The 20,015-nt window shown below is 38.9% G+C and overlaps 1 protein-coding gene across 2 annotated transcripts; it reads right to left on the bottom strand.

Annotated features, from left to right (window-relative positions):
• Positions 1-512: 512 nt before the first annotated feature.
• Positions 513-18,980, bottom strand: LOC148714689 (putative transcription elongation factor SPT5 homolog 1). Of its 2 annotated transcripts, none has more exons than XM_088715953.2 (23): positions 18,784-18,980; positions 18,260-18,687; positions 15,956-16,191; positions 15,694-15,837; positions 15,450-15,611; positions 15,290-15,373; positions 13,518-13,588; positions 13,062-13,419; positions 12,796-12,951; positions 12,591-12,688; positions 12,444-12,492; positions 12,206-12,358; positions 11,940-12,083; positions 11,701-11,797; positions 11,397-11,555; positions 11,275-11,323; positions 11,106-11,197; positions 10,691-10,760; positions 2,508-2,562; positions 2,256-2,364; positions 2,031-2,174; positions 1,410-1,507; positions 513-1,278 (listed from the first exon to the last, which is right to left on the bottom strand). In XM_088715953.2, the coding sequence occupies exons 2-23, from the start codon at positions 18,558-18,560 to the stop codon at positions 1,036-1,038; spliced, it is 3,072 nt and encodes a 1,023-aa protein (XP_088572079.1). In that variant the 5' UTR covers positions 18,561-18,687; positions 18,784-18,980; the 3' UTR covers positions 513-1,035. The 2 variants fall into 2 exon arrangements, with proteins under 2 accessions (XP_088572079.1, XP_088572080.1); XM_088715954.2 differs by having other exon boundaries at positions 18,791-18,976.
• Positions 18,981-20,015: the final 1,035 nt, after the last annotated feature.

Below are 20,015 nucleotides of genomic sequence, written 5' to 3'. Positions count from 1 at the left end.
AGACTGTTATGCGCTGGAGTACAAACAGTACTCATCCAATAAAGGCTACAAAATTGCAACGATCTGGGATACACTGTTCCAAAAAGTGGAGCCGTGCGAGATCCGGACCTTCATCTATTGAGCGGTTAGATCACAGCCCAGGAAGACCTATGTTGAAAAAGCAAAATAATGAGAAACTGAAGCCTGACAGATCAAAATGTTTGGATCGCTCATCCATCAATTTACATTAATATTTATATGTATGGTTGAAAGAACATCACAATGATATTTGAAACAAGAAGGTACCATTGTAAATTAACGCCACCGAACCTGGCAGGTTATATTGTGAGGCTTAACCGTTGTACTTGCCTGGAGGTAGACTTGCATACGAAATGACCTAAAAGTTGATGACTTCAAGCACGAGATACGACGCACATCATGCAGAGTACCAGGAAAAATTAGACAAGTAGCATTTAGAGTTTCTCAAACATCCCAGATATAAAAGAAATTTCGGACAAGCAACATACTTGCACTAAAGTAGTAAGTAGCCCCATTGAGCTAGTATGAAATAAATTAAGCGGGCGACAGACTACAGTAATATATTTTGTCTTTCAGCAATCTACCACATACGATTGCATACCAACTGATTTTTCTCTCCGAGTTCTTCCTCAAAGGACCTACTCAACAAGGTAAAACTGGACTTCAAATTTACATCCTCAGGTGCAACTAAAACAATACTCAATTTCCTTCAGCTTCAAAGTATACACTGAATTTGATTGATGGTAGATTTTTGCAAGAAGGAACGATCGAGGCCATCCCACCAGGTGCAGACACTTCATGAACCAAGAAAACAGATGAAAGGAGCCAAAAATCATGCGCCCCTCTGGTTCAGGACATGAAATGTGCTAAGAGAGCTTTGAGAGTTTTTTGGCTGACGGGGGGCGGTGCATCTTGTGTCGAAAGAGGCAAAGCTCAACTATCTGGTTCCAAACAGGAGATGGGCATCCAACTGGTGATTCCCAAATGGGCTCTCTTCCATGGCAATACCAGTATCTACTATGTTGCTAATTTAGCAAGAATAACCATGTCTAATATTTTGACTTCATAGGTGTCATCCAATTTCACTATGCCATCAGAACCATCAATGCCAATGAGTTTTCCAGTGACTCCGCGGAGTGAGCCATTCATGATCTTGATTTTGTCGGATTTCCTGGGCCTCACCACCTCCAACTCTGTTGGAAGTGCAGTCACAATCTCTTTATTTCCTGCTGACTCAAGGGCAACCTTGCATGATCCATCCTGCAAGTCAAGTCGTCATTTCATGCCAATTACAAAAGACACTGGGATACAAAAATGAAATGATAATATCCAGTTATATGTATGATTTAAATCAACAATATAATCACATTTGCATGCAGTCATGTGCATACCATCAGCACCTCCCGGATGACTCCAACATTAGAATCCTCACCAGGCCTTAGAACATTCACCAAAATGTCAGGCATGAACCAATTGCCTTCTTCTCCACCTGCAACACAGAACCCCATGTTAAAGATATTATTGTCTTGGACATGCTTATTATAAACAATTAATGCTTTATGAACCACAAGAACAGCCTTGCTTCTTGTACTTTACAATGCTACCAGAGTACATATAGTTTTCCGTGTTTTTTTTTTTTCTGAGAATATTTTGAGGGGAAAAGAGGGCATTGGACAAGAGGCAACTTCCCACCCTAGAACCACTAAAAAGATGCTCTCTTAATAACCATTGCACATATAGCTCGCTGCAATCTAAATGGATGCAAGCATGCAACCAGGGGGAAAAATAGCATACAGCAATCCCATGGAAAATGGAAGGCATATTTGGTAAGTTCAACTAAAAGATGCAAACAGGCAAGCTAGGGGTATTTGCAAAGGTAAGTTGATTAACCAAAGTAAACCGGTTCATGAAGATTCGTGAAGGGAAATCGTTCAATGGAAATGTTTGGAGAGGGCGAGAGTTCAAAAGGATCATATAATTCCTGTTCATAAAATAAAGATGACAGCTCTGACCTATTGTTGGAGACATAATATCCAGCCCAACATTTCCAGGTGTCATGGGCTGTCCACCAGGAGTACCAGGAAGATAAGATGCAGAACTTGGGGTCATTGGCTGTCCACCAGGTGTTGATGGTAAGTAAGGGCTTGGCGCACTTCCTGAAAAGAGCAGATAATCAAGTTACACCTGTCATCATAATAAATATAAAAAGGAAATCACCAAGTCACAAATTCATATACCATAGCTGCTTTCCCTTGGTGTTCCAGATTCACTATAACCTCCTGGAGTGTTGGCCCAACCAGAACCAGGAGTAGGGGCTTCATATGACCGGGCAGGTGGAGTTGCTGGCTGAAATGAATTGCCCACACATATAAAGTTGACTAAATAGTATAATTTGAGAGAATCGAGTGACACAAAAAACTAAATGTCTTAATATATTATTATATATACAACACAGTCCATATCACCCAGAATGAGACAAGATACCGAACCTGATATTGTGGACTGATTCCCCAAGTGCCAGGGTTTCCATCTTCCCAGCCATCCCTGGTCAAATTATATTAAGATCATGAAAACCAGTATTAGTTAGCGGCTGTTCATTCCATCTGCTAGTAAAAAAGATATACAAAAGACCTAAGCAACACCAGACATTTCATGCTTCTAGGTAATTTGCCTTCAAATTAAAAAAAAAAAAAAAAGAGCCTGAAGTTCACATATTCGTTATGGGACAGAGTTGAAATCCAAATAACAAGTTCAGAAACTTCATACACACACACATGTCAATCTGTTCAAAGTCAACTTCAAGAGTTGTTCCGGTCACATCTCCATCATTTCTATCATAACTTGCATCCATCTTTTACATTTGTATTTGTCCTTCCAAACGCTCTCCTTACTCATCTATTTTCCATCAGATTTGATTTACCTTATCAGAACCTGAATTTGTAAAATACCAGATATGCATGCTATGTAACTCATATGACGAGATTCAACAGCTCCAATGGATTTGCGCCCCATCTGTCCCCCACATAGCGAGTTGGCTCAAATCACACGGGCTACCAGATCTGCTCCACAATCCATGCTTTCCCTGTTCTTGGTAATGCATACAACTTCCTTTCCATCTATGCCCTAACACCACTTTGAATTTTCAAAACACATTTCTAGATTTTCAATATAACAACATTTTCACACTCATGGTCATGCACTCATTATCTCTTGCTCCAACTAAAATTATGCACCCATCATGTATTTGAACATCATAACATATTTCATTTAGTCACACGGCCATTGAGCAAGCACGTAATTATAAAATGTATATCCATGTCACCAGTTTCACTACGATCCAAGAGAGATATAATAACTCTTTCACACAATTTAAAATGCTTATAAGAGAAAATAACTTAGAGACTCTCCTTGAAATAATTTTTGACCAACGTAATGGCTCCACATTAAGTCACACTATAGTTGCACAAAGTTGTTATAGCTATAACAGAATTCAAAACTTTCCTTTGAAGCATTCATCCACATTTTAGCTTAGTTAACCAGAATAATGCCATCATAGATTTTGTACAAACATTAACCTTCCTCTGAACTATACTCTACTTTTCATGTAGGGCTCATCCGGTGTTGGCTTAAAAGAAGTCCTTTTGCAGTTTTAAAGTAAAAGTAATACTTCCTAAAAAAATCGGGCATCCTAAAAAAATGAAGTGTTTCATTATATCATCTAGAAAGTGCTTTTAAGAGAAGCAAAATCCAAAAAAGTGCTTCTAGAAGAAGCTACAAAAATGATCTTCTAGCTTCTTTTGTGTGATTGCTTGATGTCTTTCAAGTATGGTAAAGCCCATCCATAACAACTAGTTATATAATAGGTGACTACCAAACATTAAATATACCAGAACACACTGTTTGTTTAAGAACTTAAATAACTCTAAATTTTTAGAATTGCTTTTTAAAAAGCAAAAGCAACACCAAACATGCTGTATATTAAACTTAGAAATAATCATTAAAGCACATCCCCTAGTGGTCAGTGGCGAGAAGCTTCTACCAAGGGTGTCGCATCCACTGCAAGATCTCCTAACTATCTCACTCTTGTGCTCGCTTCCTTGTGGTTCCTTGCTCTATTGGAAAACTCCGGTTCCCCATTTCCACACCCATAGTTGCTGCTACTTCAGGTAACCAAGTACAAGCACTAGTCCTAGAAACTTACGAGTATCTTCATGAGTCTCTAATTTCCATCATTTCATCGTCACGGAGTAATTAAGACAATGTGATGGCCTTCTTTCTTAGTGCTTGTCTCGCACTAACAGATACAAGTCAAATTTTGGAAACTGTTAAAAGTTTAATCAACAAGGGCGAGATATCATCATTTAGGGACTCAATAATAAATGACATATCGAGAAAATATGAAATAAATATTGCTAAAAAGTTGAAGTTTATTAAATAGGACAAAAAGAAATTAACTTGTTTAAATATTTTATTATTCATTATGATTTCTCCTTTACATGTCTATAAACTTTTTACAAACTTATGCACTGAAAATTCAAGGAGTAAACATCAAACAATTTTACAATATGCATTATAAATCATATGGTGGGTGTCTCATCAGAATTGCCCATATGATCCTTAAAGAAGGATGTCAAGATTTAAGACAACGGTGTTAGTGAGTCAAGGATGTTTTGCAATGCATTCCACTTCCCATAAGAAGAACGGCCAAGAATTGAACATAACTTTCATGCCCCAAATCTGGAATATGACAAGGTTGTGCTACCATGGAATATAGTCCCCAATAGCAGAAAGCCAACTATAGTAAAATCTGTATGAAAATCCATCCCATATAAAATATGACAAAAATGGTCCAAAGTCTACCTAAAGAACAAGCGCTAGTACGGAGCTTCTAAATTCAGAATTCAAATGTTCAAAGACCAATAACCTTAAAATCCATAAAGTCATTAACTTTAGGTCTGTAATCAATTAAATAACTAAAATTCTGCTACAAAAGCCTCTAAGCTTGTTAGTACGAACTCCAAGCCTAGATCATTCCCCACTCCCAATAACTTTATTCATCTGAAAAGAATAAAATAGTGAGCTACACAGCTCAATAAGTAAACCTTACATTACCTTACTAGATCAAGCATAAATTTAACGCAGCTTAATGAATCAATTAGGGAAAACAACTTTCATTGGAAAATAGAATATTTCATATAACAGTATAATAGAATAAGTTATAAAACTAATCATGCCTTCATATATGTGTAAACCATGCAAATTTCATAGATATGGTTCCAAGTGTAACTAGAGTCATAAAATGTTCCATCATTTAGCAATGTAATAGTTCAAAACAATACTCTCGGACTAATGCTAAGGTCACTCTGTACCCATGACGGGGTTGTAATCGACAATATGCCAACTGCTAAAACCCCTTGGTAAAGTTGTATGGAACAAGCTCCAAGAATATCGACCTGCCCTACTTCTAGAGGATGTACATAGCTATATGAGAGCTTCTAGCCTATTTTCTCAAAACATATTTTCTTAAATCGTACATAAATAAATAGGTTGAAAGACACTAAATGGCATTATAGAGTTCTTTATTCGCAAATAAGTCATTAATAGTAAAATAGTCAAGGAATTATTCTTTTCATAACAAAATACAAAATTTCATAATTTAGAGTTCATAGTTTACAAACAAGTTATTAACATTAAAACATTGATGGAACCATTCTTTTCATGACAAAACATGATTTTCATAATATCATATGCTTGATCATTAATTTTAAGAAAAATACAGAATCATCCAAGTCAAACATCATTTATAAGTTTAAAATCTTAAGCATTGAAAATGACTAGTAGTGTAAAGACTAGTTCCTAAAGAAAAAGGAGTATCAAGATTCCTTGCAAGTTCGAAAACTAGTAAGGAATGTAAGGATTACTTACAAGTCCGAAAACTAGTAAGGAGTGTAAGGATTACTTATCTCTACTGATGAGAAACTCAGATACAATGTTTACCAATCCACACCTAACATGTCCAATTAATTTAAAATTAATATAGATCCAACTTATCCATATTAACCATCAACACAAGAAATAAATTATTGCTAATTCTCTAATTCCATATTTCTAATATTCGATTACCCATAATCTTCCTATCCTTCCTTAATTCAAAGCTAAAAAAATAAAAGTCTAGGGTTTTACTTTGATTTAGAGAATAGAGCATAAAACCCCTTGCTAGGCTCCTTATCCAGATGACTGCACCTCCACACAAAGTCAAGGCCGATCATGAAAAGAGATTTGCACACCAAGGCCGACTTGGTGGTAGCGCCCATTGTCTGAGATCGATTAAAGACAAATTCATCAAATCTAGAAATAGATATCCAATCAAGGCAAGGGTAACATGTTAGGGATTGTCAAGGTTGGGATCCAGGGATTCCCAAAGAATGCTGGGATAGAGGAAGGACAACTGGTAGCATCCAACGACCACATCAATCCGGTCTAGGTAATCCAACCGATCAAACTACCAATCAAGCATCGAGCTAGGGTACAAATAGCTCAATAGAAATTGATGATGATAGTCTAGCGGTACTCAGCAAGAGTCAGGATGGGGGCCGACACGCTATGCAGCTACTAGGGGGTTTCAAATCTTTGGCTTCGGGAAAAGAAATCCTCCGGGTTTCTTATCCCTCGTCCCTTATAACACTCCTACGTGAAAGTGGTAACTCCGTTACCTCTTTCACTCCTCTAGAACACGGAATTTCAGAATTCCGTGTTCCGTTCGCTAGGTTAGTTAGGAGCTCGCTAACTAACCTAGCTCACTCTCTTCCGCGTGACTGTTTTGAGGATGAGTAATTACTGGATCCGCTCGTTTTCTTCCTTCGCGTACTTAGTTTAGTACAATGGAAACAAGGATCTCTTTTACTAGGGTTAATTTGGATCTGTATAGGACTCAACTTCCGGTGGGACGTTCCATGGGACATCGAGATGGGGTACCATCTTGAGTGTCGGGATAAGACCATCCCGCTATTATCCCAACATTCCGATCGGCATGTCTTAGGACATCCCCTATCCCAAGTGTTGGGATGGGGATGCATCCCATTCCATGAAAAAATCGGAATAGCCCCATCCCACAGGATTTAAAGCCTTCTGCGGTACAAGAGTATGAGACCCTCCACCGGGGTTTATATAGAGAGATGAGAGGAAGATAAGAGTGTGTGTGAGGAAAACAAAACAAGGGAGGGGTAGTACATCCTTCTCTTAGGGGAGAGGGGGAAGAGAGAGAGAGATGAAGGGGAAAGACCCTTCGCGATAACCTCAAAACAAGGGAAGAGGGGAGGAGGGTTGAGCGTAGTGGTGGCGGTGGCCGGAGGGCAGTCCCCATGGTGAAGAGAGGTGACATCAAGAGACCAATGACGATAGATGGCCAACGTAATAGGGAAAAAAACATAGTAAAGAAGGGGAGGCAGCCAAGTGCTCAACCTACAGTGGGGAAGGCCGATGATGGCGATAATGACCTCACCCAAAGGTCTCACCTCCGACGAGAGCTATAACAGTAGCAGCCGATGGCCGGAGAAGGTAAAATAAAGAAAAAGAGGTTGAGATAGGGGAGGCCCTAGCAACAGAATCCTGCGACGATTCGACCGACGACTGATCTTAAGGCTAGGGAAGGTGGAGAATAATTTAGGGATGGGGGTCTAGTACCTTGGTTTTGGCGAGGTTTTGAGGTCAACACAGCGAGGGGAACCAGTTGCAAATCTAAGGGGACTCATGGCACGAACAACAACGATTGGTGCTGGAGCTCAAAGGGGGTAGGGAGGGTTTAGTAGCCGGCAGAGACTAGGTTTCCTAGCCCCATCAAAAACAAAAAAAGAATGAGGAATCTAAGGAGGTGGTGGAGTCCACCTCCTCTGTGTTGAATAGGAGCTCTGCCCTGATTATTCTGGAAGCAGGCCTTTGGGCCTTGTTTTGGTACCAAGCTAGGCCAAAGGGCCAGGCTAGACCACCTACCAATTAGGCCGATAAATGGACTAGGCCAAGTTGGGTTAGGTCGGTCAGTGGGCCGAGCCATAAAATAACGACATGTTGTGACTGAAGTATGTGTCACTATGAAGCACATACATAGGTACAAGATATGTTACAATACAGATATGACAATACAGCAAATCTTGAAAAAATAAGATATTATACAGCTAGGATACATTAAGGAATATAACTCATGTATATAATGTATGTATTTTATACATTATATAAGTGTCCATGCACACAAATACATATGTATGTACAAAAAACATCCATAAAGCATAATAGGCTATCAAAATGATATAGTCCATACTTTTTATGGTAGATTAACTTTTATAATTTCATTGTTAATCATTGTTCCATGGACCATAATCCATGCTTTATATTTTAAAATTAGAATCATAGACTACAAAATTGACCCCTCCCCCTTATTTTTAGAGGTATCAAGGAAATATCTGAAATGTATCTGCGAAGTATCCCAAGTGTTTTCTAAATGTTGAAAAAAGGACACTTAAGAATCAGATACCTATCTGAGAAGTATCCAGGAAGTGTTGGTATCCAATGATACAGATACGGCAAATAACTAGAAGTATCTACACTTCCAAGATGTGTCACAATGCGTTGCATGTAACATTATTTCATGCACAACAATTGTCTCTTTCCCCTTACTGCACATCCAATACTTGTACATAGTCAACATCCATGATCCAAGCCTCAGAAAATAATAAAAAAAACATATCATTATTTTCCAGCCCTTAACATTGAGAAGCAATTCATTCAAACTCTTGCATGCTTGCTGTTTTAGGAAAGCAAATGAGATGTCCTAAACCTTTCAAATTCTTGCTGACATCAATATGCCTTGCCAGCATATCCTATAGCCTTACTGAGTGGTTCATCATCCTAAATCCATGATTGTCACAAGGCAGCGATGCCCTACAATATCAGATGTTTCCCAAAAGAATCTAGATTTTAGCATAAAAGGAATATCTATCCCAACAAGAACACCTAACTGCTAACTGTAAGCTTGAAGCCTCTATTTCGAGACATCAAGATTTATATTTTTTAATAGAAGGTGTGATTCTCATCTGTGTGTACCCCTCCAAGCTCACCCAAGTGCTTATAGTGATCTCAAATGAGAAATTGAATGATTAGCAGTTGAAATGAATCATCAAAGGTCAGTTGATGTTTTAAAATCATCCTAACATGTCAAAATGAAATTTCCACCACAGTGTCAGTTGCTTGCAAAATATAATAGAATTCCTATGCATCTTCATTTAAGACGCATAAAGAGATAGGAGATTGCCCTAACATCCTACCTAGCCCCCCACAAACCAAACACTCTTGTCACCATTGTTCAAAAAGGCTTCTCTGATGCAAGACTCACATGGCCTCATGTCTTGGAGAGAGGCTCTCCAAAACACATTGAAGCTTATGGCTGAAGCCTCTCAGTGTAGAGTGTATTGTGCAAAGATGCTCATATAAGGCGCACATATTGCACTTTTTTGTTACAACATATACAGGTGGCCATGTTGGATCACCAACAACGTTGTTATTAAAATAAATGTTCCTTATTCAAACTCTTAACATTAGCTCAAGGATACAAGAAACATGACATTTTATGTTTTTAATACCTACACTAACCAAGACACGGAAACAACAAAAAGCTTGCTCTGAACATTATTAAGGTCAGCCAGACTCATTGTTGGAAGTATCCAACTCTCCAATGTTCACCAATCCCTATATATAAATTTTGCCAGTAAATAATTTGTTAGCTATCCAAGCATTCATTGTGTCAACTTGACAAAAGATGTATGATATGCACTCTTTAAGCTAGACAGTTAACACATTATCAAACAACCTTTGTGAATATGTATAACTTAAAGAACATCAGAAACTAAACTTGTTTGACGAAATATTAATTCCATTCAAGTAACATAAATTGATCCTTTGGCCTTAGCATCATTAAAAAAAAAATTCAACTTTCATAAGCATTTTTAGTTCTTGACATTATGTGCATTGAAATAATTATTTCAAGCTAAACTGTTATCATGTTTATATAATGTAGGCAATGCTACTCGTACTGTGACATGGGTGTCAAGTCTTGATGTATCTAGAAGAATATGACGCATGAAGCTTCATGAAGTTCGATGATGGATGCATCTATAACTTTTAGGTTTTGGTGTAAATATGTATGGCTGTATGTACATGATAAATCATCGGTTGAACAACTTGCTCAATTATTTTATAGATCTTGTGCTTGGCATTATGTGGGGCACATGGCTTACCCAAGGAGAATTTGATGCCAAGATTTGGTCTCTCCAATCAAGATAATTTGTAGTAGATTCGAGAAAAATACTCCCAATTCCAGTTCCACCCTTTTTTTGGTAGATTTTACAGCCATTTATTAGAAAGTGAATGTTCGGGAAGTATTTACTACATGACGGGTGTAATTGCAAACGGATTCATGCATGTTAGCTCAAAAGATTGGACTACCAAGTCCCAATGGCAGAGGTTTGAAAGAGCATTTCATCATAGAATATTGATAAAATTTTCACTAGATGTGACAGTACTAAAAGAAGATCAAGAAAGCAAATCATAGCCCAACATATTACATACAGTATGGCAGATAACGCATGAAGTGAGATAAAATTAAATGCATAAATAGACGAACCTAGCAGGGCTCATTTGAGCCCAGGCCCGATCACGCATTGGCGTCCTCATACCATCATGTAACGGTGTGGCTGCAAAAAAAAAGGAAGAAGATAAACAAAGAAAACAGAGTTAAGTAAAACCAATAAAGATTTTACAATAAGAAAAGGCAATTTAAACAAGCTTCAGGTTTTGATTTGGAATATATATCAAGATGTTGGATGCTCATTACACTTACCTTCAAATTTAGTATAAAATAGCAAATATACATTAGTATCTTATTGAAGAAATTACGCATGACCAACAGACCAAATTGTGATAATGCAAGAAACCCTCTGATATGTACAAAAAGAAGTAAAAATAGATTTCACATTTATCTTATGGAAATTCAAAAAACAGATAATCAAAATTCATAGAAGATATCGAAGCAAACTGACCTCCAGGATCTCTCATTGGAGTCTGCATTGGATGTAGTGGTGTCCGTGATGGATGCATTGGTGTTTCACTACCCATACCATATCGAGATTCACTGGTGAATATAAAATTTAAATCAGGAAAAATATAATTATATCTAGCTTACATAAAAAAGACATCATGCGATATTACCGGAATGGAGTTGCTATAGTATTGGTATCAGCAATATCCTCTCTCTTAACTGCAAATGTATAAATTGTTAGTGTGCAATTAAAAGCAAAATTAAGAAAAATAAGAAGCAAAATTACTATTGCCTGTAACAATTTTCATCTGTGAATCCAGCTCCACACGCACCAATGGACCTGTAACCTCTTTAACCCGGCCACGATATCCCTTCATGGGACCAGATTTAATTTTAATACATTTATTCACTAAAGAATCGTGTCCTCTTCCACCTCTGCCTCGTCCCCCGACTGCATCAGATAAATAAATGGGGTTCATTATAAAGCTTCATTCCATAACGGATTATCATTTGCGCAACTCAACAACAGGTGGTAAAGAAGCATGAAAAAAAAATCATGTAAATAGCAGCAAGACATCAAACATTAAAAGTCATACAGTCTATAGGAGGTCCTCTAGGAGGCAGTCTTCTTGGGGATTGAAGAAACTGGGATGATCTCAAACCACCAAATCTCGAGTCGAAAGGATCTAGACCCTACAGTAATCATCAATGCATTAGACATGATATCAACCAGTAAGATTTACCTACAAAAACTAGCACCAGTAAGATTTACCTACAAAACCTAGCACATCAGATTTCAATAATCCCATAACAACTAAGAGCATTGAAAGCATACCTTTCTGTCATGATTCCCATGGGATCCACCTACAATTATACAGGACTGAGCTTTTGCACAGATAAAACCAGCATGCTCAAGATGATGGCGATCATAGATGAACAAGATCCCTTTATGTATGTGTTCAACGGGACCTTGCTTCCCCTGATTGCGAAAAACAAAAATAAAATCTATATCAAGAAGAAAACACCACAGATATTGAATTTGAGTTGAAAGCATCAAGATTACTTTTTTATCAGGTAATAGAACAGGGAACTAAATCAGACCTTGCACGGTCCCTCAATAACCCTCACAACATCCTTGACTGACACTATATTGTTTGACCGATCTTTGGCATTAGTTCGTCGTTCAATCTTGCTTTTTATTTCTCTCAATTTAACAAGCACGACCTCAGGTCTATCTGGTACACCTTTGAGAACCTAAACACATGCAGAAAACAGTTTAGAAATATAATAAGCTAATGGGCCATTACTACAATCAGGATGCAGGAGTCTTCTGTCTTGCCTGAAATGCTTCACTTTCCACACGTATAATTACACCAAAAGACATATTGCTGCACAACATTCAACTTGTGAACAAAACCAGGAGAAAAGATTCACTGCTTCATATTATAAACCCAGAATAATGATATAAATAATACAGAAAACTTACTCCAGAAGCACAAGATCATGTAACTCATAATCCCCAATTCTTGTAATCCCAGTGGTTATTTCAGAACTCTCCACAACATGATCCGCAAAAACCCGGATCTAAGTGACATCAAAAAATCATCAATAAACCAAGTGTCAGCAGAGGGTAAAAATCATATCCTATAACAAATGCTTTTCCAAGGTTATATTGTAAGAGTACTGCTTACATCTTCTTTTGTAGTGTCTGATATGATGATCAAAACATGGCCTTCAACTTTTACCACCATACCAGTTGCACCTTCTTGAACACCAGAGACCACTTTTACATGGTCTCCTGGTTTAAAATACTTGCATAATTCCTTTTCATTAAAAGCCAGTGTTTTCTGCAATAAGCAATGGAGCTTACCTATTCATTTATCTTTTTTTTTTTTGAAGTTAGATGCTGAAACCAGATACTGAAAGTAGTAAGAACAAATAGTCAAGAAGTGATTACAGGCAACCCTGACATCTTTGGTCTGATATGGACTGTATCATCCTCTACTTTCTCAACCCATCCCATCAGATTTTTGAGATCTCCACGAACAACTATAACAGCATCACCTTTCATGAAATGGCCCTTCTTCCTGTTTGCAAATAAAGTAGATAAACTAGCCACATCCCCATCAGCATCATCTCCAGGCTTCCGGAATTTCTCAAGTTCATCAAAAGTTGGCTGTATGTTTTGTGAACTAATTGATTTTATGGACATTGTTTTGTACAGAAATCCATCTTTGAACATCAATCCATCAACCATCTCAAAGTATTCACCAGTATCTTTGTCCCTTCTACGCTCAACCCGGATATGCATCTCCCTAAACACAATTAGTACCAAAAAATGAGCACGAGTTTTTGTTGTATACAAAATTCATCTTACTAGTAAACAGAGATGAAGAATAAGAAACAGAATTACCTTGCTTCATCAATGTTAAAAAAGCGTGGCGGAGGAACGAATGTCTTCTTCTTCGGAACCTCCCTACCTTCCTGAAAATATATAGAGCCTAGTTAAAATTGCTCAAAAAGACAAAAACAGTAAAGAAACAACAATGACTGCAAGGAACAAGAGGGGGAGCGCGCACCCCCCCCCCCCCCCGCCCCCCCCCCCCCCCCCCCGAAAGGCAGCAGAGGGATGAAGAGCAAATTGAAAAAAATTTGAATCTAATAAAGCTCCAAGAAGAACAAATCATTGAAAATGATGACAACCTCAATTGGTAATTTTGAAATAAGTATGTCACTGCATTTTAAATGAAAAAGAATGCATTATACTAATAAATAATAATCAAGTTGAAAATTTTCTTTGTTCAACCAAAACACAAGCTATAGATATATGCTAGTTACAATGCACATACATATGCATGTGGCTACCAAAAATCTCGAATTGAGGACAAGTTAACTAAAATCTAAATTCTAAAAAGACCTAAAAACATGATTTACTGTGCAGGTACCGGGCTCCGGACCAATTGCCCGGCACTATGGATAGGTACAGGCCCGCGTAGTGTCGTATCGGGCATGTGCCAACACAGTAGAAGAGGCGGGGGAGAGGACGAACAAGGGAGAGAAAGAGAGAGAGAGAGAAGGGAGAGAGAGAAGGGAGAGAGAGGGAGGGGGGAGAGAGAGAGAGGAGGGTCGGTGACCCGGGCAGAAGGCGAAGGAAGGCTCCACGGCCGAGTCCCCTATTTTTGCGAAATTAAAAAAGTGGCCAAACCCTTGTTTCGAATGAAACAAGGGACCCGGCCATGGAGCCCGAAAGAGTATCCTCCGCACGGCTAGCGGACCTCCGGGTGGCTCGTCAGCTCTACCGACCCTCCACCGGTCGGCCTCCACCTCCCTCTCTCTTCCTTCCTCTCCCTCCCTCCCTTTCTCGCCCTCTCTTTCCTTCTCCTTCTCCTTCTCCCCCTCCGACAACGAGTTTCGTTTCCGTTGCCGAAGCCATTCCGGTCTATCGCCGGGACGGCTCAGTACGACCGAAACCATCCGGTTCGGGACGGTTCCGCCAACCCTGCTTGGAAATAATTCACTCATAATTAACTTTTTCTTTCCAATGCATTATATCTCATTGCCTTTTAGTTTAGAAATATTTTCTTCATTTAAGTTCCTAGAGGCCAGATATACCATAAAAAAAATTCTTTAGAAGCCCTTAAGTTCTTTTTTGCTAAATTAGATTTTCTCTCATCTGTTCCTGTGTACTCTATACTCCTCTTTCTATTCTCAAATCCAGCAACACTTGAATCCCTTATTCCATATAGATCTTTTAAGGGAAAATCTAATTAGGGTCATTGGAGAAATAATTTAAATGTTTAACCGAGTAATCTTATTAGGGTTTCTTTTGGAAATGAAAAATTTGGAAACTAAGCTGCTCTTACATATTTTAAGGATACAGTACATACATATATAGACACATACATATATGTGTATGTGTGTACATATAAAGATATTAACATAAATATATGTCAAACACAAGTTTAAGATATATAAATGTATGTATGTATGTATGTATATGTACACACTATATTTGCATGTATCTATATGAAATATCTACATGTGTATATATAAATACACTTATACCAAAAACAAGTTTAATATATAAAAATATATGTATGCATGTCTGCTTCCTTCTGTGTGTGTATGAAGAGGAAAAGATATAATTTCATTTCCTTTTCAATTGTACTGAAAAGAGATTCATACCAATTTATTAGCAAGGGCTTGTAAATCAATTCGTGGGATTAGTTTGACTATCACTTTCTGGCGTACATTATCGACATCAACAACCTGCAAAAGTAAAGCTAGCTGAGGAAAAGATGGACACAGAACACAAGGCACAAAGTAGCAATAAAGACAACCATACCTTAGCAAGATCTCCTTTATAGATACCAATCTTCATCCGAACCCATGTGTCCCTAGAGAGATCAACAGTTTTGCTTTCAACTGATAGAACATCAGTCATTTCTTTTATAGGTACAAGCATCACCTTCGCCGAAGAGTATATATTTCGTAAACCTTTGCAAGCCTGAACACACAGAGGTCAGCAGCAATACCAAATTTTCAGGAAGAGGTGCCAAAAAAAAGGTAGCAATAAAATCCGCACAAACCTCTTTAACATGAGCTTCTTTCTCCGCTTCAACATATATATAGTTTTTAAGATGGTCCAATGCAATAGCGGACCTGATCTGGAGATCTGACCTGTCTATAAATTTTTGCATGAGGCATATAGCTGTTTCACGCTCACGACCAATCTGAAAGACATTTTGAGAGATGTTAATTAATGGAACTAAACAGTTAGGAGGACTATGACTAACTACACTACTAAGATCAAGACTTGAGACAAAAGAGCAAAAATAGAAAACATCATACCGCACATTTCACCATCCACAATTTTGGATCCTTGACTGATGGCAATAGAGCTTGCTGTTCAACATCAGTTGCATCCTCAGCATATTCTATATGGCTTGATTTTGCATATCGTTCATAGACCTGTCTCTCCATCTCATCAACATCTTCTTGATCCTCTTGCATTAGAATTGATGGACGATGTACCCTTCTGTCTTCATCCTCATCAGGTATGTCAGCTCCAGCATCATTTATAAAATCTACATTTTTTGCACCATTTAGATAATTGTTAATCATTGAACAATGGAAGTGAAGATTAGGGACACTAGTAATTGAACAAAGGTTTAAAATTCACCCTGAAGCTGCATTCCTTAAAAAATGTTTATATATAGAAGGTATCGAGTAAAGTCGATGACTTACTTCCATGCATGTGCACATAGACAAATAGCAAGCATAAACATTTACATACCAGAGTATGTGCATTGGTGGAGCCAAAGGTGCCAAAAGGGCACAAGCCCTCTTGACCCAACAAGGTCCTTCACACTTCCACCCTAGCACCTCATAAATAGCCCTGCAGGCCCCCATCCCTATCCACTTCCACCATCACCCCAGGTCCCCAGCCCTCATGCATTACATACCACTTTCCTACATATGAGTGTTCCCAAGCCACTGTCTACCAGGCCCATTCTAGTCTCTCCCAATTTCAACCCCACAAGAACTAGCTATAATCTCCCTCTCCATATCTAGTACCTCATTATCTAAGCTACCCCAACCCATCACTCCTGATTTTCTATCCTATGTTGCTCTTAAGATATTGCAGTTGCACAAGGATCGCCCTTTCTTTCTTGGATCAGGCCTACAGAACTCCATATGATTATTCTTTTTGCTTCTTGATAGATGATCTACCCAGAATACTTATTTAGTTTCACAAATATTTGATCTTCATATGGTTGGCTACTGGAGGAGATAGTTCTGCAGGGGCATCAACGAATATTGATGTTGATCTGAATGTTAAGAGATTGCCTGTTGCTTCTCTTAATTATTACTGAAGTAGCTAAAGATTGATAGAGCATTCGTTAACATGAATGCTGAAATTATACCTCTAATGCAAAAAAAACTGGCCATTGTTTTTTTTCTCCTCTGATGCTCTTTTGTTTCTAATATCTTTTTGTTTCATTTGGGAACAGATCTAGTTTCTGAAGTACCCAGCCAGCTGCCACTATTTGACATCAACAACACAAATAAAACCTAGCTCATACTTAAAAGTTGTTCTATTTCATAGGCATATAGACAATCAGGTACACGTTAAATTAAAAAAAAAGATCCATATATTTAAAGCTCAATCATCGAAATATAAGGCCAAAAACCAAGAAAGCCCATGACCTATATTTGTGATCAAGGTTCAATAATCACCCATTGACAACAGTGTCCCTCACCCCAAGCAGCGAAAAAAAAAAGGCAATTCAGATTGTTAAATATCAATAAGAAGTGGGGAAGATAAAAATGAAAGCAAATCTGCAGAAAAAAACTTCCCATTGGAAAAAGTATGAAATACACAACAAAAACTTCTTTTGCTGCATATTTCTCTCCTTTTGATAATTGTTGGCAATGTTAAATCTAACCAAAGTTTGCTCTTTGTATATAACTATAACCTTGTTCATTGTTAAGAATTTATGAAAAGGTGAGACAGCACTTTGCATCCAAGCATGCCGTGTGCACCAAAATTGCATCTATACAAGAAGTTACATACTATATACCTTGCATTTGTTTTCGAAGACACCCAATGCTTCACCAAAATGCACACCTCAAAAGAAAAAAAAGAAAAGAAAGAGAAGAGGCCTTCGATCTGCCACTAATGATTGAAAGATAACTTATTTATGAGAAAAATGCTCCAAACACGCTGACAAGGTTTTAAAAGAATTTGGTGACAGCAAAAGATGATGTACTTACTACATCCAGATACGTTGCCACTAATTCTATATGAAACCATAAAATTACATTTTTTTTCCTTACCAAAAAATTTATAAATTAATAAATGATTTGTCAGCTATTGAAGTTAATTTGCTCCAAGAAGGTTGTATCAAATTGGATTAGGCTCATAAACTTATTACTTGTGAAATCTTTCCTGTTCCCTTTAATTATTTGCTACATCTTAATCTTCAATTATACTCCCATGACAAGTACTCATGCATCATATTTCCAAAAATACCTCATAAGTTTAACTTCCCTAAATCCTCTCTTTTTTCCCAAAATGCATGGAAAACAGAGAAAAATAAAAATAGGAATGTAAAACATCAGACTGCAAGAACCAAGTAGAACTAGGGTTACCATCTTCTCCTTCCTCTTCCTCTTCCTCCTCGTCACTGTCGACGGCCGCTTCGAGATCCAAGAACTCCGAACCGGAGCGCCTCTTTTGCCTCCGGCCGCGGCGGACATCATCGCCGAACTCCTCATCCTCCTCGTCGTCTTCCTCCTCCTCCTCATCGTCCTCGACGGCGGCGTCATCGATGAACTGGGATCTGCTCCGCTTCCTGCCCGCCTTCCCTTCGTCCTCCTCTTCGTCCTCCAGCTCTTCGTCGTACTCCTCGTCAAACTCCTCGTCTTCGTCGCCGCGGCCACCCCGCCCCATCCCGGGGCGATCGAGATTTTTCCGGGAATTTGATTAGGTTTGGGAAAGGAAAGGCCGCCGTCGCACAACCCCAATTGCTACCTGCTGGTCACGGCAACGGGTAGGGTTTGGATCGATCTCCTTGCATCTGCATCCAAACACAAAATCACGCAAAGATTTCGAACCCGTTTTACGACCTCAATATTATTACAACTACCTCAGAATAATATGATCCGCCTATTACCTCATACCTCAGGGCAACAAGGATGGGTAGGGGGAGGAGGAGGGGACTGCTTGCGAGAAGCGGGAGTGGGAAGGGGAAGAGGGTTTGAGCACGAAGAAAGAGAGGGATTCGCGATTCACTTCTTGAAGCGGTGCCGCTCCCGACACGCAACTCTATTACGTGGGAACTGCCCGATAGCCATATACTGTGATGCACATACGCCCCCTTATTTCTTGAAGAGGATAGAAGATGATGGGTTTTTTTTTTTTTTTTTGGCGCATGAATATTTTTTTAAATATCGAATTTTATATAAATATTTTTATAAAATCTATATTTACATATATATATCCTCATTAAATATTTATTTTGTTATTTTTTTTTTTAATCTTTGTTTTTACATATGTACCTATGCTATCTGTTGCTGGAAATTGGACCCGAAGGTGACCACCGGCGGAAAAGAGGGAGCTCCGGTGGGAGTGGTATATCGGCGGGCTGCAAAAAAACGGATGGCCGGGGTTTCCGGCGCCGGTTCTCCGATGCTTAAGTTAGAGGGGGCTTTTGTGAAGAAAGAGAGATAGATCGCATGCTAGGTCCCAAAAAAGGTTTTTTTAAAGAGGAAGGAGTTCCCCTTTTATAGGAGTAATACAGGGTTACCTGTGATGTGACTGGGCGAATTAATGGGTTACCGTCATGATTGGGTGTGATCTTATGAATTAATGAGTTGCCGTGGGCGACTGGATGGAGTTAAGTGAGTCAACTGGTTGTCGTGGATGGCCTGAAATTTTGAGTAAGCTGGAGGTCTGTGGAGATCGTGCGCATTTAATTGTCTTTATCATACTGGTGGAACCAGGTAGCTTTAAATTGCTCCGCCGTTCCGCACGCTTCAGGGCATCTTTAATGAGGGCTCGAGGGCACGAGGCGACGCCCTTTCGCCTTTTAAGGCGGTTTTGAGCCGCGGGCTCATGATGAGGCTCCGGGATCCGACGGGACGCCGCTTCGATTTTGCTTTTAGAGCGTCGATCCAGGTTGATACGCCGCTTCGATTTTCGGAGCCGACACGTGGCGCGATCTAGACGAAAGGCGGGATCTGGCTCTGTCGATCTAGGCCGTTGGGGGGTTTATATAAACCCTGGCCTGACCCTAAAAGCTCTCATTTGGCCACCGCAGCTGTTGCTTTCCTCTTCTTCCATCTTCTTCCCCATTTTTCCTCCAGTCGTCGCTCAGTCTTTCCCGGCGGTGCCCTAAGGCGATTT

The sequence above is a fragment of the Phoenix dactylifera genome, chromosome 2 (genome assembly GCF_051530095.1).
Source record: "Phoenix dactylifera cultivar Ajwa chromosome 2, Ajwa_hap1_PhDact_Kaust_v1.1, whole genome shotgun sequence".
Taxonomy (NCBI): domain Eukaryota; kingdom Viridiplantae; phylum Streptophyta; class Magnoliopsida; order Arecales; family Arecaceae; genus Phoenix; species Phoenix dactylifera.
The sequence above is the reverse complement of the archived record's forward strand: the minus strand, read 5'-3'. Positions and strand labels throughout refer to the sequence as shown.

What these genes read in the sequence shown, in the direction of transcription:
- LOC148714689 (XM_088715953.2), bottom strand. Translation starts at nt 18,560, where the DNA reads ATGGGGCGGGGTGGCCGCGGCGACGAAGACGAGGAGTTTGACGAGGAG. An exon ending in ATAAAGGAGATCTTGCTAAG is followed by an intron (nt 15,374 to 15,449) that starts GTATGGTTGTCT and finishes TTACTTTTGCAG; the next exon opens with GTTGTTGATGTCGATAATGT. An exon ending in ACTATAGCAACTCCATTCCG is followed by an intron (nt 11,198 to 11,274) that starts GTAATATCGCAT and finishes TATATTCACCAG; the next exon opens with TGAATCTCGATATGGTATGG.